Below are 26,586 nucleotides of genomic sequence, written 5' to 3'. Positions count from 1 at the left end.
GGTTCGGTGACCCCTCCTCAAGGGGGGGGTACTGTTGTGAATTCTGTGGCTGAATTCACTTCTGTGGTCACAAGTGGTATTGCAGTCTCTTGGTTTCCTCCCTCAGGTGTTTTGGTGAGCTCGTTGGCTGCCTTGCTATTTAGCTCCACCTGAGTCTGTCTTCCTTGCTCCTTGTCAATGTTCCAGTGTTGGATCTGAGCTACTGCATCTTTCCTTGGGCCTGCTGCTCTGCTAGATAAGTGCTTCTAGTTTGTTTTCTGTTTTTTCTGTCCAGCTTGCTATTAACTTTTGCTGGAAGCTCTGAGAAGCAAAGGAGTGCACCGCCGTGCTGTTAGTTCGGCACGGTGGGTCTTTTTGCCCCTTTGCGTGGTTTTCGTTTTAGGGTTTTTTGTAGACTGCATAGTTCTCTTTGCTATCCTCGCTCTGTCTAGAATATCGGGCCTCACTTTGCTGAATCTATTTCATTCCTACGTTTGTCTTTTCATCTTGCTAACAGTCATTATATGTGGGGGGCTGCCTATTCCTTTGGGGTATTTCTCTGAGGTAAGTCAGGCTTGTATTTCTATCTTCAGGCTAGTCAGCTCCTCAGGCAGTGCCGAGTTGCATAGGTAGTGATAGGCGCAATCCACTGCTGCTTATAGTTGTGTGAGGATAGATCAGGTACTGCAGTCTACAGAGATTCCACGTCTCAGAGCTCGTCCTATTGTTTTTGGTTATTGCCAGATCTCTGTATGTGCGCTGATTACTGCACGCTGTGTTGCCTGATTGCCAGCCATAACAGCCAACACTATCATTTTTTAGTTTCTTACTATTTACGTAGTTAAATAATATTTTGGGATTATTTTTACTCTCTCTGGCAATGAGTCTCTTGGTCTCAATCTTTGCTGCCATGATTTGCTTTTTACAGAATTTATTTAACTTTCTGTATTTATTTAATGCCTCATCACTACCTACTTCCTTTAATTCTTTAAATGCTTTCTTTTTGTCACTTATTATACCCTTACAGCTCTATTTAGCCATATTGGTTTCCTCCTATTTCTAGTATGTTTATTCCCATACGGTATATACTGTGCACAGATCCTATCCAGGATGCTAATAAATGTCTCCCATTTTCTTTGTGTATTTTTGTGTCTCAGGATATCGTCCCAGTTAATTGCACCAAGATCATCTCTCATCCGTTGGAAATTTGCCCTCCTGAAGTTTAGTGTCCTTGTAACCCCTCTACTACACGTCTTATTCAAGGATACATAAAAACTTATTATTTTGTGATCACTATTCCCCAAGTGACCCCCAACCCTTATATTTGATATGCGGTCTGGCCTGTTGGTTAGTATTAGGTCTAGCAGTGCCCCCCTTCTTGTTGGGTCCTGAACCAGTTGTGAAAGGTAATTGTCTCTCATAGTTGTCAAAAACCGATTACCTTTGCTGGAACTGCAGGTTTCTGTTCCCCAATCTATTTCAGGGTAGTTGAAGTCCCCCATAATAATGCATTAGTATGCATACACTTTCTGTGTCTCTCTGTATCTCTATTCTTTCTTAAATCATTAATTCTGCTAACCCCACCCCCCATGCCACCACCACCCCCAACTTCCTTATTTGTGCCCAGGTCTCAATCTGCACTATCTTCCCCCCCATTCCCTAGTTTAAACACTCCTCCAACCTTCTAGCCATTTTCTCCCCCAGCACAGTAGCACCCTCCCCATTGAGGTGCCGCCCGTCCCTAGCGTAGAGCCTGTAGCCAACTGAGAAGTCGGCCCAGTTCTGCAGGAATCCAAACCCCTCCTTCCTACACCAATTCTTGAGCCACTTATTAACCTCCCTAATCTCCCGTTGCCTCTCTGGCGTGGCACGTGGTACAGGCAGTATTTCGGAAAATACCACGTTGGAGGTTCTTGCTTTCAGCCTAATTCCCTGAAATCATCTTTAAGGACCTTCCACCTACCTCTAACTTTGTCATTTGTGCCAATGTGCACCATGACCGCTGGGTCCTCACCAGCCCCTCCCAGTAATCTGTCCACCCGATCAGCGATGTGTTGGACTCGAGCGCCAGGTAGGCAGCACACCGTTCGACGATCCCTGTCTTTGTGACAGATTGCCCTATCTGTTCCTCTAATAATTGAGTCCCCCACTACCAGCACCTGTCTGGCCTGCCCTGCTCTCCTATTTCCCTCCTTACTGGAGCAGTCACCCCTCCGGCTTTCAGAGGACATGCCTGGCTGCAGCAGTGCTACCCCTGTACTGGCACCCCCTCATCTGCCAACTTAGCAAACTTATTGGTGTGTGCCAGATCAGCACTAGCCTCCCTGGCACTCTTCCCTCTACCGGGCCTTCTGTCACCCACCTAGCTACTTCACTGTCCTACAGCTCCATCCTACCATCCCCCACCTCATCTATCCCATTGAGCGTCTGCTCAGTGAGCAGAAGACTCCTTTCCATATTGTCAATGGATCTCAGTGTTGCCAGCTGCACATTTAGATCCAGAATCTGGGCTTCCAAATGCTCAACGTACTCACATATCGCACAGCAGTGTGCACCCTCGACCGGCTGATCAAGGATTGCATACATGTGGCAAGATGTGCACTGGATGGCATTAACAAGAGTGGAGCACATTTCCTAATGGGGATTGCACCAGACAGAAAAGTTAAATAAAAAAAAAAAAAATGCAAAGTATTAATAAAATACAGACAGCAATTCAGTAATTCCTCCCTTGGAAACTCCCTGAATCCAAAGTCACTGAATCACAAGTCACACACTAAGTTCCGCTTGCACTTATGCTCTGTTCACACTCGCTGAGGAAGAAGATTGAAAGAGATTTTTTTTCCTTTTTCCCTTAACACCAACCCAACCAACAGCTCAATGCACTTCCAAAGGACGTGGCTGAAAATTTGCTCCGTACACACACACGGCCCCACTCAGTACATCTCGTCCACACACGGCTCCGCTCCGTACACACGCGGCTCCTCTATGTACACCTCGTAGACACATGGCTATGCTTTGCACACATCGCACACATGCGGCTCTGCTCTGTAAACCCCATACACACACGGCTCCTCTATGTATACCTCGTACACATGCGGCTCCGCACACACACGGCTCCTCTATGTACACCTCGTAGACATGCGGCTCCGCAGCATATACACCTTGTATACATGTGGCTGTGCTCCGTACACACGTGGCTCCTCTATGTACACCTCGTACACATGCGGCTCCGCACACACGCGGCTCCTCTATGTACACCTCGTAGACACATGGCTATGCTATATACACCTTGTACACACACGGCTCTGCTCTGTACACCTCGTACACACGTGGCCCCGCTCTGTACACCCCATACACACACGGTTCCTCTACATGCACCTGGTACACATGCGGCTCCGATCTGTACACCCCATACACACGGCTCTGCTCCGTACACCTCGTACACACACAGCTCTGCTACATCCACACTGTAAACCCCCCTGACCCCACACATAAACTTCCCCTCATCCAGCACCATGACAACCAGCACAGCAGAGTCCTGCATACAGTGAGGCCCCTGATCATGTGACCCCTGACTCCTCCCCTCCTGTGACCTCATCACAGGTCCTGTGCGCACAGAACAGCCGTGTATGTGGAGTGCGGCTCTGCAGGTGGAGGGATGTGGTGATTCCCCATTACTGGCGCATTAATACTAGTAATATATTGCACCGGGGATATCGCAGCCAATTCCCACAAGAAGAATCCTGGAAACACAGAATTAGAAATGATTCTTTCTCCACAGTTTCTCTAGGACTTAATACATTCCTGATTCCGGAGAGTAATAGAAATACGGCAGAAAACAGAGGAAGAAAGTTCAGAGAAGAAGCTTCATAGAAAGACCCTGAAGTTACAGACGGCGTTTAACCCTTTGGGAGAAACTAGCAGGTAAAGACCCCAATATCCACAGGTGTCCCTTCTAATTGGGGGAGACTCTCACCTCTAATAATCCTCGGACAGTTCTGACAAACACAGAAAAGTGCCGCTTTATGGAGGTGACAGAAAGTCTGTTTAGTCACTTTAGCTCCATAGTATCCGCTGTAATCCGATGGTGAGAGAGGATTCACCCTGAAGACTCTCACATTGTGGGGATGATATAATAATGTTAGATTTGGGGAGTTTTTGTGTTGCCGCCTTATAAGATTCACAATGGTTTTGTTCCTTTTCCGCTGATAGATACAAATGACCCAACTATGAAAAACTAAGGAAACCTGTATTATGCGTGCGTGTAAATTCTCAGCATGCTGCGATTGTACTCGTATATTGTCCGAGACTCGCCAATGCAAGTCTATGGGTGCGAGAAAAACTCGGACACTACACGGAACATCTGTGTAGCTTGTGACAAATTACATTTTCCTAATTTCAACCCATTGTGCAAATTCATTCAATTAAGAAAATCAGTGAGAAATGTAAAGCCATACGCATGTCATACGGATACATGGGTGGGAGAAAATCGCATCATCGCATTACACACGGATGACCATAGGAGAACACTTGTGCGACTCTCGGCAGGGAGACTCGGACTGATTTTCCATTTGTTTAGTGTGACGCCGGCCTCGCTCTCATAGCACAGTGCCCATTTCTTGGCCTCCACACAGTATAACATTCCCCAGTACCAACATCCTCCTCACACAGTATACATATTCATATAGACAGCCGGTGGTGATGGAGTCAGTGACGGACTCTGGCCAAATATGTTTCTGGAGCCGTAGTAGAAGATGAAGATGTCGTCCTCATCATGAAGTAGTTATTTCTCATGTCACGTGTAATGAATGTCTCCTGCAGTATTTCTAATGCCGGTTCCAGTGTCGGTAAATGAGATGATAATTAGCGTTATGGAAGATGAGTCTATGAGAAACGTATTCAGCTGCCGACTCGATGAAGAAACTGATTGTTGTCTGTGACCTAAAATATATAGGTTTCATTAGTAGATGTAAAGAAGAGAACAAAATACTGTAAAATAATAAATCTCCTCATATGTTTCCCTTATTATTTCCAGTAATTGTATTATTACACAGAACTCTTTATCTCTTTATGATCTCACATCGGTTCATCTTCTTCTCAATCAGGTCCCTAAAATACAATGAATATGGACAGAGACAAGATGGCGGAGAGGATATTACACCTCACCCTAGAGATCCTCTTCCGGCTTACTGGAGAGGTGAGAGATTCTGATATCGTCACATTACATGATTATCTATGGGAATAACAGATGGACAGAACTGGAGAGGTGAGGACTCTGGAAATGTCTGTAGTGAGATTTATTAATGTGTCTCTCCATAACCAGGATTACACAGTAGTGAAGAAGACCTCTAGTGACCGCTGTCAGGACCCTGTGTCTGAGGGATGGGGAAGACCCCTGAGCCCAATGATGGGGCCTCCACCTCACCCCCTGATACATGAGGACATCAATGACCAGAAGATCCTAGAACTCACCTACAAGATGATTGAGCTGCTGACTGGAGAGGTTACCCTGCTGGGAAAGCTGGGACATTATATAGTAACCATATGAAGGGATCAGGGGGATGACGGTATCATTGTATGTGTCAGATTCCTATAAGGTGTCAGGATGTCGCTGTCTATTTCTCCATGGAGGAATGTGAGTATTTAGAAGGACATAAAGATGTATACAAGGACGTTATGACAGAGGTTCCTCAGCCCCTCACATCGCCAGGTAATAGACAGGACTAAATACACACGACCTATAATTATTTCTATGTGAAGAATGAATTCAGTCCCTGTATGTGTTTCCTCCAGATATATCCATTAAGAGGATAACACCAGAGAGATGTCCCCGTCCTCTTCTTCCACAGGACTGTAAACAAGAAGATCCCAATGTTCCTCAGGATCATCAGGTAGATGGAGAGAAGGTGTCAGGAGATACTCCCTATGATGTGTAGATGGCTATGAAGGTCTTGTGCTCAGTCTTGTTTTATCCACCAGTATTATATGGTTTATACTTGTGTAATGAGAACGGTGGAGATGGCAGCATTAGAGCTGATCATAGATGTGACTTCTCCATCTGTCTGTGACTTTTACAATATTTGTTTCAGGGTGAAGATCTGACCCATATTAATGATACAGAGACATATGTGAGGGGTGATGAGCGGTGTAAAGAGGCGATTCCTACAGACGACTACCCAGGTGAGTAGTAACCACTAAATACAGAGAAGTTACAGATTCTTCTCATTCACCGGCTGTAACTGCTTTATCGGTGTAGTCCGGCGGTATCACAATTGTGTGATCACCATTTTGCCTCTAGACCACAACATTCTTCTCCATCCAAAAGTGTTCAAATTAATTTGGGTATTGAAAGCCCTTTACTATAGAACTTACAACCTGAAGGATCCACCTACTCTCTGGGATTAGGAGACCCTTAACGTTACCTGCCCAGATCTGTAAACTACAAAGCCAAATTACAGCTTACATAGAATGTGCTGACAAGTTAAAAAAATCATTTGAAGAAAAATATGTTGGGCCTCTAAGGCTGCCGTCACACTAGCAGTATTTGGTCAGTATTTTACATCAGTATTTGTAAGCCAAAACCAGGAGTGGGTGATAAATGCAGAAGTGGTGCATATGTTTCTATTATACTTTTCCTCTATTTGTTCCACTCCTGGTTTTGGCTTACAAATACTGATGTAAAATACTGACCAAATACTGCTAGTGTGACGGCAGCCTAAGAGAAAGCGGAGGGTAATGATGCTGTTGGCTTCCTAGAAACTTCGCTTTTATGATCGACAACATTAAATGTGCAGTGAGGGCCAAGTGTGAATTTCTGTACAATAACAGCAAAGATTCCCTTTATCCTGACTTTTAATTTTCTTTTAAAACTGACAAGCTTCAAGGAGGATTGTGATAAACTAAACAAAAAACATTACACCTGTGCCATGTGTAAGATTGTAGTACCATCGTTTGTATTGAAGAGGCAGTGACCCACAAAGTTCCATCACAAAAGTCTCTATAATGTGTTTCCCCACAGCATTAAACTCCAATTCACACAAATGCTTATAACTTCAGTGTAGCAAAACATATCATATGGCTTTAGATTTACAGTCCCTAAACAGGCCAGACTTCCCTTATCCAGTTTCCCTGGGCGACCGCACGCCATATTGTAGTCTCCATATACACAGCCTCATATGTTGCAGACACTACAGACGCCAGCCTTCAATGACCAGTTCCCGTGGTTGTCCTGCATCACTGTATCACAGTCTCTTACAGTCTCTTTACTCACACAGCTATACACAGACCAGGATATCCTCCATATAGCAGCCGGGCACCATATTCACCCATTTGCAATCATAAAACATGCTAGTCCTTTTTCGGGCACAGGACATCAATCTCTAGGCACAGGACTGTCCACATCCGAACCAGTACCATGGACGACTTGCATCACTGTATATGCTACGGGTGCCAGCCTTTCAGCTGCCCTGGGTGCTGGCTCCGCTGGCCTGTGCCTCCATGCACTTAGCCAGCGCTCTGCAGGCCTCTGCTCTGCACACCAGCACACACCAGACTGTACACCTGACACATGCATACCTCTTACTGCAGGGCTTTTAACACACACAAACCTGTGGCCTTCAGCCACATGGAAAACCTGGATCAGAAATCCGTGACTCCCATGCACACCTATGGACTTCATCCGTCTGCATGCACAACCTGGGGAGCACACACAGTTACCCCTACTTGTTACATGAGTCATTGCCTCACGCATGATTTATCTCTAACTGTGCATGGCTGATGGCTGTAATATACATTTATTGACGTCTGCAGGAGATGTGTTGGCATGGCTCGAGCTCTGGTTTCATGGATTCACTCCACGTCATAAATTCCATTATGTTTTCAATCCTAAGGAATTCAGATTATTGCAGAATCTCTCCTGACATGGGAGCACTAATACTTTCTTTACTCTTTTGGTCAGGACTCATAGTAGCCCCAATGGTCCACCTTAAATGAGTACAACTCTGGTTTAGTGTTGGAGATCTCCCTTCATACACATGTTGTTGATGGGAATATAACATATATTTTTTATAGGTTTTTTTTTTCTTTTTACAGATTAATTGTGGTGGGATTGTCCTGGCTCACTTATGTGAGTCTGTATACCCCTGGTAGTCTTTTAAAAAAAGTCTCCATTTGCTCTTCCAAATGTCCGAGATCTAACTTTAAGACCCCTCCACTGTGAAGATCTGAAGTTATGGGTTATAAAAATCACCTAGGCAGGTTAAAGATGCAACTATTTTTTTATTCCATACATCCATGGTTGTACAACAAATCCAGGTAGATGGCCCAAATACAATGTCCTCAGTCCACAAGTTCCTAATCTGAGATCGGTCGTTCCACTGGCTCCATACCAGGCGATGCCCACTGGGTCCCAACTTTTGGTTGGCCCACATATTTTGTATCTCCAGCTGGTATAGTGTGCAGTCACAGCCTATATTCCTCCAGATGATGGATATCCCAACTGTAACTCATGGATACCCCTCCAGCCAACAATCTCCAAAACTCCTAGATCATCCATCCATCCCAGCTTGGATCCTCTTCCATCGAAATCTCTCCAACGACTGCTTGATTCAGCCCTAAAGGTACCTTCACACTGAGCAACTTTCCAACGAGAACGACATCGATCCGTGACGTTGCAGCGTCCTGGATGGCGATCTCGTGGTGTTTGACACGCAGCAGCGATCAGGATCCCGCTGTGACATCGCTGGTCGTTGCTAGAAGTCCGGAACTTTATTTGGTCGTCAGGTCGGCGTGATTCGTCATGTTTGACAGCAAAAGCAACGATGCCTGCAATGTTTTCTCATGGAGCTAACAACCAGCGAGAACGATAAGTACGTCACTGGATTGCTCCTGCATCGTTCAGCTGTTGCCGGTGTTTGACGTCTCCTAGCGACCTAAACAGCGGCGCTGCAGCGATCGGCATCGTTGTCTATATCGCTGCAGCTATCCAACAAATGTGTTAGACCGCACCCAATACTGACACCGTCTCCATGGACATCAGGGCGCTCGTCCACACCAGGGTTTCCGTCCCAGCAAGAGAGTCCACAATCGAAGTATAAAAAGGACAGCGCCACACCAGGAAGTGACAGACAGTAACCTTCTTTATTCTGCCTCCTGCGGCAATGTTTCGGTCCGTGGACCTTTTTCAAGCACAGTACAATCCCAATTCAACCACCATTTTATACCATTAGACACACCCACATGGTTAACCCACAACCAATGGGAGTGCCCTGACATCATAGAAAAAACAACAATATTACAAACATTATACAAAACAATAAAAACAGTATACAATGCGAAACAACCCGTAACCAACCTCCCCATACACAGGAAAATCCCCCTTGATCGCTCTCCATATCATTAAAGGGACTCTGTCACCTGAATTTGGCGGGACTGGTTTTGGGTCATATGGGCGGAGTTTTCGGGTGTTTGATTCACCCTTTCCTTAACTGCTGGCTGCATGCTGGCTGCAATATTGGATTGAAGTTCATTCTCTGTCCTCCGTAGTACACGCCTGCGCAAGGCAAGATTGCTTTGCGCAGGCGTGTACTATGGAGGACAGAGAATGAACTTCAATCCAATATTGCAGCCAGCATGCAGCCAGCAGGTAAGGAAAGGGTGAATCAAACACCCGAAAACTCCGCCCATATGACCCAAAACCAGTCCTGCCAAATTCAGGTGACAGGTTCCCTTTAAACTCTCCATAGATCACATATAAACACTCCCGGCTACATACAGTTAGGGCCAGAAATATTTGGACAGTGACACAAGTTTTGTTATTTTAGCTGTTTACAAAAACATGTTCAGAAATACAATTATATATATAATATGGGCTGAAAGTGCACACTCCCAGCTGCAATATGATAGTTTCCACATCCAAATCGGAGAAAGGGTTTAGGAATCATAGCTCTGTAATGCATAGCGTCCTCTTTTTCAAGGGACCAAAAGTAATTGGACAATGGACTCTAAGGGCTGCAATTAACTCTGAAGGCGTCTCCCTCGTTAACCTGTAATCAATGAAGTAGTTAAAAGGTCAGGGGTGGATTCCAGGTGTGTGGTTTTGCATTTGGAAGCTGTTGCTGTGAGCAGACAACATGCGGTCAAAGGAACTCTCAATTGAGGTGAAGCAGAACATCCTGAGGCTGAAAAAAAAGAAAAAATCCATCAGAGAGATAGCAGACATGCTTGGAGTAGCAAAATCAACAGTTGGGTACATTCTGAGAAAAAAGGAATTGACTGGTGAGCTTGGGAACTCAAAAAGGCCTGGGCGTCCACGGATGACAACAGTGGTGGATGATCGCCGCATACTTAATTTGGTGAAGAAGAACCCGTTCACAACATCAACTGAAGTCCAGAACACTCTCAGTGAAGTAGGTGTATCTGTCTCTAAGTCAACAGTAAAGAGAAGACTCCATGACAGTAAATACAAAGGGTTCACATCTAGATGCAAACCATTCATCAATACCAAAAATAGACAGGCCAGAGTTAAATTTGCAGAAAAACACCTCAAGAAGCCAGCTCGGTTCTGGAAAAGTATTCTATGGACAGATGAGACAAAGATCAACCTGTACCAGAATGATGGGAAAAAAAAAGTTTGGAGAAGAAGGGAACGGCACATGATCCAAGGCACACCACATCCTCTGTAAAACATGGTGGAGGCAACGTGATGGCATGGCCATGCATGGCTTTCAATGGCACTGGGTCACTTGTGTTTATTGATGACATAAGAGCAGACAAGAGTAGCCGGATGAATTCTGAAGTGTACCGGGATATACTTTCAGCCCAGATTCAGCCAAATGCTGCAAAGTTGATTGGACGGCGCTTCATAGTACAGATGGACAATGACCCCAAGCATACAGCCAAAGCTACCCAGGAGTTCATGAGTGCCAAAAAGTGGAACATTCTGCAATGGCCAAGTCAATCTCCAGATCTAAACCCAATTGAGCATGCATTTCACTTGCTCAAATTCAGACTTAAGACGGAAAGACCCACAAACAAGCAAGACCTGAAGGCTGCGGCTGTAAAGGCCTGGCAAAGCATTAAGAAGGAGGAAACCCAGCGTTTGGTGATGTCCATGGGTTCCAGACTTAAGGCAGTGATTGCCTCCAAAGGATTTGCAACAAAATATTGAAAATAAAAATATTTTGTTTGGGTTATGTTTATTTGTCCAATTACTTTTGACCTCCTAAAATGTGGAGTGTTTGTAAAGAAATGTGTACAATTCCTACATTTTCTATCAGATATTTTTGTTCAACCCTTCAAATTAAACGTTACAATCTGCACTTGAATTCTGTTGTAGAGGTTTCATTTCAAATCCAATGTGGTGGCATGCAGAGCCCAACTGGCGAAAATTGTGTCACTGTCCAAATATTTCTGGCCCTAACTGTAGATGTAAACATACCACCCCATCCAATAGAAGACATGCATCGGTGGTTGCCATGGCTCCATAGGTGTGCCGAGGGTAAGCTCTGCTCAATCAGAAAACAGCGCCGACCACATGTGACCGCACCGTACCTGACATGCAGCGCCCATCCCCGCACAGACTCACGGGCCCCACCACCATTGCGTATGTCCTAACGGCAGATCCGCCCACCAACATCCCACTCCAGGGCTTCTGTGTGCATCAACGGAGTCCACTTATGAGCGCTATATTCCCAACGCCCAGTACTGCGCAGGTCCGGGTAACCTCCCCCACTGCGCATGACCGTACATGGCAGCCGCACAGCATAGTCTCCAATAGGCACTTCAGTGCGCATGTCCGTGGCGTAACCGCTATAGTCCAGCTGTATATAAAAAAAAAAAAAAAAATCCTCTCCATGTCTCTTCAGGATATAGTAGTGCACATATCATAGCGCGTCCATGTAAGGTCCATAATCCATGTGCAATTGCAGAGGAGTAACGCCACCAGGACCATATGTAAATGCCGACCATAAATGTCAAATGGATAGAGTAGGTATGTTGCCGGATATACTAATAAACAAGGTACTCAAAGACATCCTCTTAATCCTTGGACCCTGTAATGATAGATTAGAAAAGAGAGACCTGTTCCGATCGCATAATGTGCATAGTCCTCACATATACAGCGCTATGGGTCACCATATGGATAGCGAAGCCTATTACAATTGACCATAGGTATAGTGCATACAAAATATTTAATTATACTCCTATTCCAACAAAAAACACTAACTCACCCCAAAGGGTCATAGAGAGTTTACATTTGAACAGGGGACAATTAGTACCAGGGATTCCCAGGCCATCTCCCGTACTGGTACTAGCCCAGCCTCAAGTTGCTTAGCACTTGCAACCTGCCGAGGGCAGGCACATTCAGCCTAAAGTGGCCATTTGCACATATTCACAATAGCATACCTCTTATCATAGAGAGGTGTGGGCATACCCGCTATCACATATAGTATGGGGAGATGGAGAAATGCAGTTATGGGAAATATTGAATCACATATCGCATACAATAATAAAAACAGTGGTTAAAAACAATACACCAATGAAGAACCACAATTAACCCAAAGGATGCTAGAGAAAAATACTCTGCTGGTACTCAATATTCATGCCCCTCGGAGATAACGTATCGAGTTCAAATATCCATTTTAACTCTTTCTTTTTCAAGAGAGAAACCCGATCCCCACCACGTCTGAGCACAGGAACATCATCTATAATTCTATATCTAAGCTGATTGACTGAGTGTCCCATATCATGGAAGTGCCTAGGTACCGGAAGTTCAACACGTCGAGTTCTTATAGTGCTTTTATGTTTGCTGATCCTAGCCCTGACCTCCATTGTGGTCTCCCCTACATAGTAGAGGCCACATGGACAGCTCAGAACATAGACCGCAAAACTACTTCTACAGGTATAGCGTTTCTGTATCTCATACTTCCTACCCGTATGGGGGCGATAAAAAGAAGCCCCCTTCTGTTGTGAATTCTGTGGTCAAGCTCCCTCCTGTGGTCATGAGTGGTACTTCGGCTGGTTCTGTCTATGAGCTTCCTCTGGTGGATGTGAGTGGGGCTGCGGCTTCTGAGTTTCCTTCCTCAGGTGACGAGGTTAAGTCGTTAGGTGCTGCTCTATTTAACTCCACCTAGTTTTTTGTTCCTGGCCTCCAGTCTATGTTCCAGTATTGGTCTTGCTCTCTCCTGGATCGTTCTTGTGGCCTGTCTGCCCTGCATAAGCTAAGTTTCGCTTGTGTTACTTTTGTTTGCTATATTTTCTGTCCAGCTTGCTATATTGGTTTTTCTTGCTTGCTGGAAGCTCTGAGACGCAGACGGAGCACCTCCGTGCCGTTAGTCGGTGCGGAGGGTCTTTTTGCCCTGGCGCTGCTGGAGTGCATCCTTGGGAGGAATTTTTTTCTCTTTGGGGATGAGTTCTATTTGCAGCGCCGCGGGACAGCCATGGGGACCAATGTGGCCCCTACGTATGCTAATATCTATATGGCTGTCCTGGAGGGCGAACGTGTGTACAGCTCGCCGCTCTGGGGCCGTGTTAGGGGCTGGCAGCGCTACATCGACGATATTTTCCTGATATGGGATGGTGATCGAAATGAACTTGAACAGTTCCATTGCTATTTGAATGGTATATACCCTGGGTTGGGCTTCACTATGGACTGTTCACAGTCCAAGATGCAATTTCTGGACACTTGTGTCTATAAGTCTGATGGTCTCCTACATACCGATTTATTTGTTAAACATACGGACAGGAATAATTTATTGCACTTCTCCAGTGAACATCCACGCCGTATGGTGGAGTCCCTGCCGTGGAGCCAGTTACTTCGGGTGAGAAGAATTGTTTCAAATGATACTCTAGTGGATAAAAGACTGGATGAGATGTGCCTCAAATTCCTTGCAAGAGGGTATCCTGGGTCTGATTTGGCTAGGTTTAAGGCTAGAGCTTTATCTAAAGAACGTGTTGAACTCCTTGATCCCAGGGTGAGAGCTCTAACGGATAAGAGGATTCCGTTCGTTACGGCGTACAATGGTCTTAGTAACCAAATTTCAGGTGTTATAAGAAGACACTGGCCACTATTGGGTCGTGGTCATACCAACATTCAGGAGTTCAAATTGCCTCCGTTGCTCTCCTATAGGAGAAATAGAAACCTAAAGGATGAGTTGGTGGTGTCAGATATTGGCAGCTCGAAAAGGGAGTTACAGACCACGTTTGGTCGTCCGAGCCTGGGTAATTTTCCATGTCTGAATTGTGCGTGTTGTAATAACATGGTGAAGGGGGCTTCTTTTTATCACCCCCATACGGGTAGGAAGTATGAGATACGGAAACGCTATACCTGTAGAAGTAGTTTTGCGGTCTATGTTCTGAGCTGTCCATGTGGCCTCTACTATGTAGGGGAGACCACAATGGAGGTCAGGGCTAGGATCAGCAAACATAAAAGCACTATAAGAACTCGACGTGTTGAACTTCCGGTACCTAGGCACTTCCATGATATGGGACACTCGGTCAATCAGCTTAGATATAGAATTATAGATGATGTTCCTGTGCTCAGACGTGGTGGGGATCGGGTTTCTCTCTTGGAAAAGAAAGAGTTAAAATGGATATTTGAACTCGATACGTTATCTCCGAGGGGCATGAATATTGAGTACCAGCAGAGTATTTTTCTCTATCATCCTTTTGGGTTAATTGTGGTTCCTCATTGGTGTATTGTTTTTAACCACTTTTTTTATTATTGTATGCGATATGTGATTCAATATTTCCCATAACTGCATTTCTCCATCTCCCCATACTATATGTGATAGCGAGTATGCCCACACCTCTCTATGATAAGAGGTATGCTATTGTGCAAATGGCCGCTCTAGGCTGAATGTGCCTGACCTCGGCAGATTGCAAATGCTGAACAACTTGAAGCTGGGCTAGTACCAGTACGGGAGATGGCCTGGGAATCCCTGGTACTAATTGTCTCCTGTTCAAATGTAAACTCTCTATGACCCTTTGGGGTGAGTTAGTGTTTTTTGTTGGAATAGGAGTATAATTAAATATTTTGTATGCACTATACCTATGGTCAATTGTAATAGGCTTCGCTATCCATATGGTGACCCATAGCGCTGTATATGTGAGGACTATGCACATTATGCGATCGGAACAGGTCTCTCTTTTCTAATCTATCATTACAGGGTCCAAGGATTAAGAGGATGTCTTTGAGTACCTTGTTTATTAGTATATCCGGCAACATACCTACTCTATCCATTTGACATTTATGGTCGGCATTTACATATGGTCCTGGTGGCGTTACTCCTCTGCAATTGCACATGGATTATGGACCTTACATGGACACGCTATGATATGTGTACTGCTATATCCTGAAGAGACATGGAGAGGATTTTTTTTTTCTTTTATTTTTTTTATATACAGCTGGACTATAGCGGTTACGCCGCGGACATGCGCACTGAAGTGCCTATTGGAGACTATGCTGTGCGGCTGCCATGTACGGTCATGCGCAGTGGGGGAGGTTACCCGGACCTGCGCAGTACTGGGCGTTGGGAATATAGCGCTCATAAGTGGACTCCGTTGATGCACACAGAAGCCCTGGAGTGGGATGTTGGTGGGCGGATCTGCCGTTAGGACATACGCAATGGTGGTGGGGCCCGTGAGTCTGTGCGGGGATGGGCGCTGCATGTCAGGTACGGTGCGGTCACATGTGGTCGGCGCTGTTTTCTGATTGAGCAGAGCTTACCCTCGGCACACCTATGGAGCCATGGCAACCACCGATGCATGTCTTCTATTGGATGGGGTGGTATGTTTACATCTATGTAGCCGGGAGTGTTTATATATGATCTATGGAGAGTTTAATGATATGGAGAGCGATGAAGGGGGATTTTCCTGTGTATGGGGAGGTTGATTACGGGTTGTTTCGCATTGTATACTGTTTTTATTGTTTTTGTATAATGTTTGTAATATTGTTGTTTTTTCTATGATGTCAGGGCACTCCCATTGGTTGTGGGTTAACCATGTGGGTGTTTCTAATGGAATAAAATGGTGGTTGAATTGGGATTGTACTGTGCTTGAAAAAGGTCCACGGACCGAAACGTTGCCGCAGGAGGCAGAATAAAGAAGGTTACTGTCTGTCACTTCCTGGTGTGGCGCTGTCCTTTTTATACTTCGATTGTATATCGCTGCAGCGTCGCTTAATGTGACGGTACTTCTCCCACCCCCTTAAACATTTTCCTTTAGCTCACAGAACAAGGCATATTCCATTAGCTGGGACTGTATGTGAGACCTCCCGTGGTGACGGCTCCCCTTAAGGTACCTTCACACTGAACGATATCGCTAGCGATCCGTGACGTTGCAGCGTCCTGGCTAGCGATATCGTTCAGTTTGACACGCAGCAGTGATCACGATCCTGCTGTGATGTCGTTGGTCGCTGCAGAAAGTCCAGAACTTTATTTCGTTGCTAGACTTCCTGCAGACATCGTTGAATCGGCGTGTGTGACGCCGATTCAGCGATGTCTTCACTGGTAACCAGGGTAAACATCAGGTTACTAAGCGCAGGGCCGCGCTTAGTAACCCGATGTTTACCCTGGTTACCAGCGTAAATGTAAAAAAACCAAACACTACATACTTACCTTCTGCTGTCTGTCCCCGGCGCTGTGCTTCTCTGCAGTGGCTGTGAGCGCCAGCCAGCCGGAAAGCACAGCGGTGACGTCACCGCTCTGCTTTCCAGCCGCTGTGCTCACAGTCAGTGCAGGAAAGCACAGCGCCTGGGACAGACAGCAGAAGGTAAGTATGTAGTGTTTGGTTTTTTTACGTTTACGCTGGTAACCAGGGTAAACATCGGGTTACTAAGCGTGGCCCTGCGCTTAGTAACCCGATGTTTACCCTGGTTACCAGGGGACTTCGGGATCGTTGGTCGCTGGAGAGCTGTCTGTGTGACAGCTCTCCAGCGACCACACAGCGACGCTGCAGCGATCGACATCGTTGTCGGTATCGCTGCAGCGTCGCTGAGTGTGAAGGTACCTTTAGTCTACTATCCCCAACCACACAATGAGCCTAGGTTTGAGAGTACAATGGGAGTGAGACCTTGATATAGATGAGATTGATAGTCTGGCCTTAGGTTTACATAAGCTTTAACCCCTTAGTGACAGAGCCAATTTGGTACTTAATGACCAGGCCAATTTTTGCAATTCTGACCACTGTCACTTTTTGAGGTTATAACTCTGGAACGCTTCAACGGATCCCGCTGATTCTGAGATTGTTTTTTCGTGACATATTGTACTTCATGTTAGTGGTAACATTTCTTCGATATTACTTGCGATTATTTATGAAAAAAACGGAAATATGGCGAAAATTTTTAAAATTTTGCAATTTTCAAACTTTGTATTTTTATGCCCTTAAATCAGAGAGATATGTCACGAAAAATAGTTAATAAATAACATTTCCCACATGTCTACTTTACATCAGCACAATTTTGGAAACAAAATTTTTTTTTGTTAGGGAGTTATAAGGGTTAAAAGTTGACCAGCAATTTCTCATTTTTACAACACCATTTTTTTTTAGGGACCACATCACATTTGAAGTCATTTTGAGGGGTCTATATGATAGAAAATAATGAAGTGTGACACCATTCTAAAAACTGCACCCCTCAAGGTCCTCAAAACCACATTCAAGAAGTTTATTAACCCTTTACGTGCTTCACAGGAACTGAAACAATGTGGAAGGAAAAAATGAACATTTAACTTTTTTTTGCAAACATCTTAATTCAGAACCATTTTTTTTATTTTCACAAGTGTAAAAACAGAAATGTAACCATAAATTTTGTTATGCAATTTCTCCTGAATACGCCAATACCCCATATGTGGGGGTAAACCACTGTTTGGGCGCACCGCAGAACTTAGAAGTGAAGGAGCGCCGTTTGACTTTTTCAATGCAGAATTGGCTGGAATTGAGATCGGACGCCATGTCGCGTTTGGAGAGCCCCTGATGTGCCTAAACAGTGGAAACTCCCCACAAGTGACACCATTTTGGAAACTAGACCCCTTAAGGAACTTATCTAGATGTGTGGTGAGCACTTTGAACCCCCAAGTGCTTCACAGAAGTTTATAACGTAGAGCCGTGAAAATAAAAAATCGCTTTTGTTTACACATAAATGATCTTTTCGCCCACAAATTCTTATTTTCACAAGGGTAACAGGAGAAATTAGACCACAAAAGTTGTTGTGCGATTTCTCCTGAATACGTCGATACCCCATATGTGAGGGTAAACCACTGTTTGGACGCACCGCAGAGCTTGGAAGTGAAGGAGCGCCGTTTTACTTTTTCAATGTTGAATTGGCTGGAATTGAGATTGGACACCATGTCGCGTTTGGAGAGCCCCTGATGTGCCTAAATAGTGGAAACCCCCCACAAGTGACACCATTTTGGAAACTAGACCCCTTAAGGAACTTATCTAGATGTGTGGCGAGCACTTTGAACCCCCATGTGCTTCACAGAAGTTTATAACGTAGAGCCGTTAAAAAAAAAAAAAAATTGCATTTTTTCTACAAAAATGATCTTTTTGCCCACAAATTTTTATTTTCACAAGGGTAACAGGAGAAATTAGACCACTAAAGTTGTTGTGCAATTTCTCCTGAGTACGTTGATACCCAATATGTGGGGGTAAACCACTGTTTGGGCGCACCGCAGAGCTTGGAAGAGAAAGAGTGCCGTTTTACTTTTTCAATGTAGAATTGGCTGGAATTGAGATCGGACGCCATGTCGCGTTTGGAGAGCCCCTGATGTGCCTAAACAGTAGAAATCCCCCACAAGTGACCCCATTTTGGAAACTAGACCCCCCCATGGAACTTATCTAGATGTGTGGTGAGAACCTTGAATGCCCAAGTGCTTCACAGAAGTTTATAATGCAGAGCCGTGAAAATAAAAAATATTATTTTTTTCCGCAAAAAAGATTTTTTAGCCCCCAAGTTTTTATTTTCACAAGGGTAACAGGAGAAATTGGACTGCAATAGTTGTTGTCCAATTTATCCCGAGTACGCTGATGCGCCATATGTGGGGGTAAACCACTGTTTGGGCGCACGGCAGAGCTCGGAAGGGAAGGAGCGCCTTTTTGGAATGCAGACTTTGATAGAATGGTCTGTGGGCATTATGTTGCGATTGCAGAGCCCCTGATGTACCTAAACTGTAGTAACCCCCCACAAGTAACCCCATTTTGGAAACTAGACCCCCCAAGGAACTTATCTAGATGTGTGGTGAGAACTTTGAATGCCTAAGTGCTTCACAGAAGTTTAGAATGCAGAGTCGTGAAAATAAAAAATATTTTTTTTTCCACAAAAAAGATATTGTAGCCCCCAAGTTTTTATTTTCACAAGGGTAACAGGAGAAATTGGACTGCAATAGTTGTTGTCCAATTTATCCCGAGTACGCTGATGCGCCATATGTGGGGGTAAACCACTGTTTGGGCGCACGGCAGAGCTCAGAAGGGAGGGAGCACCATTTGACTTTTTGAGCGCAAAATTGGCTGTCGTGTTTGGAGACCCCCTGATGTACCTAAACAGTGGAAACCCCCCAATTCTAGCTCCAACCCTAACCCCAACACACCCCTAACCCTAATCCCAACCTGATCCATAATCCTAATCACTAACCCTAACCATAATCACAACCCTTACCCCAAAACAACCCTAATGTCAACCCTAACCATAACCCTAATCAAAACCCTAAATCCAACACACCCCTAATCCTAATCTCAACCCTAACCTCAAACCTAACCCTAATCCCAATACACCCCTAATCACAACCCTAACCTTAACCCTAATCCCAAACCTAACCCTAATCCCAAGCGTAACCCTAATGCCATGTGAAAGAAGCCTAACCCTAAGTTTAGCCCCAACCCTAACCCTAAATTTAGCCCCAACCCTAACCCTAAATTTAGCCCTAACCCTAGCCCTAACCCTACCCCTAACCCTACCCCTACCCCTGTGAAAGGAGCCTAACCCTAAGTTTAGCCCCAATCCTAACCCTAAATTTAGCCCCAACCCTAACCCTAAATTTAGCCCTAACCCTACCCCTAACCCTACCCCTAACCCTACCCCTAACCCTACCCCTAACCCTACCCCTAACCCTAATTTTAGCCCCAACTGCTGTTCTCCTGCCGGCCGGCAGATGGAGACAGATGGCGGGCGCACTGGGCATGCGTCCGCCATGTTCTTCTGCCGGCGGCCAGGAGGAGCAGCAAGAGGATCCAGGGACTTAGGTGAGTATGCTAGGGTCCCCGAATCCCCCTATTTCTCTGTCCTCTGATGTGCGATCACATCAGAGGACAGAGAATTACACTTTACTTTTTTTTTTGCGGTCGCCAGTAAACAGTTAATTACCGGCGATCGCAAAACAGGGGTCGGTAATACCGACCCCGATCATGCTCTTTGGGGTCTCGGCTACCCCCGGCAGCCGAGACCCCAAAGATTCTCCCGGTGGCGGGCGCACTGCGCATGCGCCCGCCATTTTGAAGATGGCGGCGCCCACCGGGAGACACGAGGAGCATCGGGGGAGCTAGGTGAGTATTGGGGGGCCACCTGAGACCCCTTTTCTCTGTCCTCCGATGTGCGATCACATCGGAGGACAGAGAAATTAAAAAGAGATCGCTTTTTTTTTTTTTTTTTGCGATCGCCGGTAAACGGTTAATTACCGGCGATCGCAAATGCGGGGTGGGTTAAAAACCCCCCGAATCATGTTCTCTGGGGTCTCGGCTACCCTCGGCAGCCGAGACCCCGGAGAAAATCGGCCTCTGGGGGGCGCTATGGACTTTTTCCACAGCACCGTTAATTAACGGCGCTGTGGTTTAAGTACCCTTAGCGGCCGCCGTTAAAAGGCGTATCGGCGGTCGCTAAGGGGTTAAGGTACCTTCACACTGAGCAACTTTTGAACGAGAACGATAGCGATCCGTGACGTTGCAGCGTCCTGGATAGCGATCTCGTTGTGTTTGACACGCAGCAGCGATCAGGATCCTGCTGTGACATCGCTGGTCGGAGCTAGCCACCCTAATCTTAGTGGCTGGACAGAACCTGCGCTGTCCAGAGCTTCTGGTTTTGACATATCATCCATCTCCAGCGGAACCTGCAGAATGAATAAGGTGGCTCCTGGTGACATAAGCCAATGTCGTAGAAGCAGATCCCAGAGAAAATGGATCACACCATATGCAGAAGACTTAATATGACAAAATGGTAGAAAATCCCCATAAAGTGACTCCATTTTGGAAACTATAACCCTCCGGAAATTAGTCTGTAGGGGTAGGGACTACTTTGACTCCACAGCCACTTTCTTAAAATTAGCACGCAGTGGATGTTGAAAAGTGAAACTTGCACATTTGCCATTTTATTACCCAACACATAGTGCCCAGATTGTGCTTAAGGAAACACAAACCATAAATTAAATGGGTTCTTCTCACTATGGTAATGCCAAATACATGGATGCCAAATGTGGTTTGTGTACTTCAAGGCTTAGAAGTGAGGGGGGTATTTGACTTTGGGAGAGCGGATATTGCTGGATTGGTTTATGGAAGCCATGTTGGTTTTCAAGAGCCTTTGAGCCACTAATAATGTGGAAACCTGTTCTTCCACTAACCAATGATGGACCTTATTGAGGACTTGTTTATGAGATGAGTAGAAATTTTTATTAGTATTATTTTCGACTACATAACATGATTTGGGTGCTACGCTCTACTGGTTCACCCTATGAGGTTTTCTATTAGACTGTGAACTGTCATTGTATTGTTGAATAATTCAATTTTTTTACATAACATACCATGTTTACAGACCGTTTAACCCCTTTCTGTCCTCAGACGGAATAGTACGTCCGAGGACAGAACCTCCGCTTTGATGCGGGCTTCGGCTGTGAGCCCACATCAAAGCCGGGACATGTCAGCTGTTTTGTTTTGAATTGCCATCCACCCGCCGCTATTAACTAGTTAAATGCCGCTGTCAAACTCCGACAGCAGCGTCTAACTAGCGCTTCCGCCCATCGGGCCGGAAATGCGCGCATCGCTAACCCCGTCACATGATCAGGGGTCAGCGATGCGTCGGCATGACAACCAGAGGTCTCTTGAAGACCTCAATGGTTGTTGTTGCCAGATTGCTGTGAGCGCCACTCTGTGGTCGGCGTTCATAGCAATGCTGTAATTTAGCTACATAGGAGCGATCTGAGCATCGCAGTAGAGCCGATCAGGCTATGCCAGCTTCTAGCCTCTCATAGAGGCTATTGAAGCATGGCAAAAGTAAAAAAAATATGTTTTAAAAAATATGAAAAAAATAAAAAAAATTAAGTTTAATTTACCCCCATTTTGCCCCATTCAAAATAAAAAAAAAAAATAAAAAAATCAAACCTACACATATTTGGTATTGCCGTGATCAGAATCGCCATATCCATCAATCAAAAATATGATTAACCTGATCGCTATACGGTGTAGAGAAAAAAAAAGTCAAAACGCCAGAATTACTTTTCTTGGTGGCCGCGACATTTCATTAAAATGCAATAACGGGCGATCAAAAGAAGGTATCTGCACCAAAATAGTATGATTAAAAACGTCAGCTCGGCACGCAAAAAATAAGCCCCACCCGACCCCAGATCACGAAAAATGGAGACGCTACAAATAACGGAAAATTGCGCAATTTTTTTATTTTTTTTTACCTCTTAGATAAAAAATAACCTAGACATGTTTGGTGTCTACGAACTCATAATGACCTGGATAATCATAATGGCAGGTCAGTTTTAGCATTTAGTGAACCTAGTAAAAAGCTAATCAAAAAACAAGTGTGGGATTGCACTTTTTTTTGCAATTTCACCACACTTGAAATTTTTTTCCCGTTTTCTTGTAGACAACATGATAAAACCAATGGTGTCGTTCAAAAGTACAACTCATCGCGCAAAAAATAAGCCCTTACATGGCCATATTGACAGAAAAATAAAAAAGTCATGGCTCTAGGAAGAAGGGGAGGGAAAAACGAAAACGCAAAACTGAAAAAAGCCGGGGTCATTAAGGGGTTAAGTAGAAATGCTCAACTAGTTAATGATAAACTTACCTGGAGCAGCCAGTGCCAGGCAGCAGCTGCCAAGGCAAACAGGATCATGGGGTGCATTAAAAGAGGTCTGGATACACATGATGAGAGCATTATACTGCCTCTGTACAAATCCCTAGTTAGACCGCACATGGAGTACTGTGTCCAGTTTTGGGCACCGGTGCTCAGGAAGGATATAATGGAACTAGAGAGAGTACAAAGGAGGGCAACAAAATTAATAAAGGGGATGGGAGAACTACAATACCCAGATAGATTAGCGAAATTAGGATTATTTAGTCTAGAAAAAAGACGACTGAGGGGCGATCTAATAACCATGTATAAGTATATAAGGGGACAATACAAATATCTCGCTGAGGATCTGTTTATACCAAGGAAGGTGACGGGCACAAGGGGGCATTCTTTGCGTCTGGAGGAGAGAAGGTTTTTCCACCAACACAGAAGAGGATTCTTTACTGTTAGGGCAGTGAGAATCTGGAATTGCTTGCCTGAGGAGGTGGTGATGGCGAACTCAGTCGAGGGGTTCAAGAGAGGCCTGGATGTCTTCCTGGAGCAGAACAATATTGTATCATACAATTATTAGGTTCTGTAGAAGGACGTAGATCTGGGTATTTATTATGATGGAATATAGGCTGAACTGGATGGACAAATGTCTTTTTTCGGCCTTACTAACTATGTTACTATGTTACTATGTAACTATACAATTCATGGACATTTTATTCAAAAATAATAATTGGTTTTATTCTTAGCAGATGATTGTACAACCGGACCAGAGGGACCTCTAACATCTTCAATTTTTAAATCAGATGATCTTGAGATCCCACAGGATACAATTGAAGTGAATGCCAGTACTCCAGATATACCATCATCCCTTCACAGCAAAGATCTGTCATTTGATCCTTTAAATCTGGTACTGTCTTCTGATTCATTATCGACTACTAAGGAAAATCAAAGTTACAAAATAAGCATTAAAAAACGAATTGCTCCTCAAGCAAAGAAGCCGTTTTCACGTTCAGAATGTAGAAATAGTTTTCCCATCAGAAAGTCTTTTCTTAAACATCAAACAATTCACACAGAAGAGAATAGATTTTCTTGTTTCAAGTGTGATAAATATTTTAACCAGAAATCAGATCTTGTTAGTCACCAGAAAACTCACACAGGGGAGAAGCCATTTTCATGTTCAGAATGTGGGAAATGTTTTTTATGGAAATCTCATCTTGTCAGTCACCAGAGAACTCATACAGGGGAGAAGCCTTTTCCCTGTTCAGAATGTGGGAAACGTTTTAACCACAAATCGGGTCTTGTTATTCATCAAAGAACTCACACAGGGGAGAATCCATTTTCTTGTTCTGAATGTGGGAAATGCTTTAAGAAGAAATCAGTTTTGGTTAAGCACCAGAGAACACACACAGAGGAAGAACCTTTTTCATGTTCAGAATGTGGAAAACGTTTTATCCAGAAATCAGATCTTGTTATTCATCAAAGAACTCACACAGGGGAAAAGCCTTTTTCGTGTTCAGAATGTGGGAAATGTTTTATCCAGAAATCAGATCTTGTTAAACACCAGAGAATCCACACAGGGGAGAAGCCTTTTTTTTGTTCAGAATGTGGGAGGTATTTTGCACAGAAATCAAATTTTGTTACACACCAGAAAATTCACACAGGGGAAAGGGCTTTTTCATGTTCAGAATGTGGGAAATGTACTAAAAATAAATGGAATCTTATTATCCACCAAAGAACTCACACTGGGGAGAAGCCCTTTTCTTGTTCAGAATGTGGGAAATGTTTTTACAATAAATCAAATTTTGTTAAGCACCAGAGAATCCACACAGGGGAGAAGCCTTTTTTTTGTTCAGAATGTGGAAGGTATTTTGCCCGGAAATCAAATTTTGTTACGCACCAGAAAATTCATACAGGGGAGAAGCCTTTTTCATGTTCAGAATGTGGGAAATGTTTTAGCCATAAATCATATCTTGTTAGACACCAGAGAATCCACACAGAGGAGAAGTCTTTTTCATGTTCAGAATGTGGGAAATGTTTTAGCCATAAATCATATCTTGTTAAACACCAGAAAACCCACACAGGGAAGAAGCCTTTTTCCTGTTCAGAATGTGGAAAATGTTTTGTGAAGAAATCATCTCTTCTTAGCCACCAGAGCAGTCACACAGGGGAGAAGCCTTTTTAATGTGGGAAATGTTTTACTCAAAAATCAACTCTTAATAAACAGCGTAATAAACATCAGAGTGTCATGATTCCTCCGCTTAGTGTGTCATGGATAGTTCAGTTGTCCAATCTGGTGCACGGGTATGCTGAACTGTCGGTGTTTTGCTGGACAGCTTAGCCATTCTAATAGGTGCTAAGCTTCTTTCAGGTGTCCGCTTTTCCAGATGACTACATAATTACTTAGCTAAGCAGTCAGTTTAAGACCTCTGACAGAAGTAGCATCTGGTCAGTGGTTTGGCTTGTATTTCTGTGCTCGGTTGATCCTTTACTGTCTGACCTTGGAACTTATTTTGACCATCCATCTGCCTAGCCCCTTTGCTCTGATCCGCTCTCTTCTTGATATTCTGACCTCAGATCATAACTTGACTTCGCCTTTGTCTTTTCACTTTAGTTTTTCTACATGTTCTCTTGGTATCTGACCCCAGAACGTTTGACTCCTCTGCTTCACAGCCTGTCCTTGAATGGTGACTAGCGTCACATTATGTCTGGCCTATACTGTTTTTCCCCCACCAATGGATCGAGTTTGTACACTTTGTGATCAGGTGGCGAATCTGACCCAGATGGTCCTGGATCTGGCCAGGGAATACCAGAAGCTAGGATCTTCAGTCTTAGCTGCAGTGTCAGTATTCTAGTACTATGAGTGCTTTCCAAAGCTCCCTGCTACCATTTGTAGTTATGACTTCAGTACCGGCTGCCGAGCAGTTGGTCTCCCGAACCAGTGGTATGTGAAAAGTAAAGAAAAGACGAAAATCTATGCTGTTGGTAGATAACAGCAAATCTAGGTCCACACTAGAATAATATGCTTTTTTTATTGTCTACACGTTTTGAAGTACCATGCTTCCTCCTCAAGACAAAAAAAATGTATGAAAAATGACAGAACGCAGTCAAATATGCATACACTGGTGAATTTGAAAAAATGTGGCACCAAAAAAGACCACATATGTCAGAGTTCATCTCGGGCAGTTTAACATTCTAAATAATTTAAGAAGAAATTATGATAAAAGGTTTCAAAATATATACAGTTGTGCTCAAAAGTTTACATACCCCTGCAGAATTTTTGTTTTCTTGGCCTTTTTTCACAGAATATGAATGAGAACACCAAACTTTTTCTCCACTCGTGGTTAGTGGTTGGGTGAAGCCATTTATTGTCAAACTACTGTGTTTTCTCGTTTTAAATCATAATGACAACCCAAAACATACAAATGACCCTGATCAAAAGTTCACATACCCCATTTCTTTATACCGTGTATTGCCCCCTCTAACATCAGTGACAGCTTGAAGTCTTTTGTTCTAGTTGTGGATGAGGTAATTTATTTTCTCAGATGATAAAGCTGCCC

General features: G+C 44.3%; 1 protein-coding gene across 2 annotated transcripts; it reads left to right on the top strand.

Annotated features, from left to right (window-relative positions):
- Positions 1-3,575: 3,575 nt before the first annotated feature.
- Positions 3,576-25,264, top strand: LOC138653111 (oocyte zinc finger protein XlCOF6-like). 2 transcript variants are annotated; one of them, XM_069743199.1, is made up of 7 exons: positions 3,576-3,903; positions 5,085-5,176; positions 5,303-5,482; positions 5,566-5,689; positions 5,773-5,870; positions 6,069-6,159; positions 23,779-25,264. In XM_069743199.1, exons 2-7 carry the CDS (start codon positions 5,099-5,101, stop codon positions 25,209-25,211), a joined length of 2,004 nt encoding a protein of 667 aa, XP_069599300.1. In that variant the 5' UTR covers positions 3,576-3,903; positions 5,085-5,098; the 3' UTR covers positions 25,212-25,264. The 2 variants fall into 2 exon arrangements, with proteins under 2 accessions (XP_069599300.1, XP_069599299.1); XM_069743198.1 differs by having other exon boundaries at positions 23,776-25,264.
- Positions 25,265-26,586: the final 1,322 nt, after the last annotated feature.

This window comes from Ranitomeya imitator, unplaced genomic scaffold, assembly GCF_032444005.1.
Source record: "Ranitomeya imitator isolate aRanImi1 unplaced genomic scaffold, aRanImi1.pri SCAFFOLD_644, whole genome shotgun sequence".
NCBI classification, from domain to species: Eukaryota; Metazoa; Chordata; class Amphibia; order Anura; family Dendrobatidae; genus Ranitomeya; species Ranitomeya imitator.
This window is presented reverse-complemented; position numbering and strand designations above follow the sequence as displayed.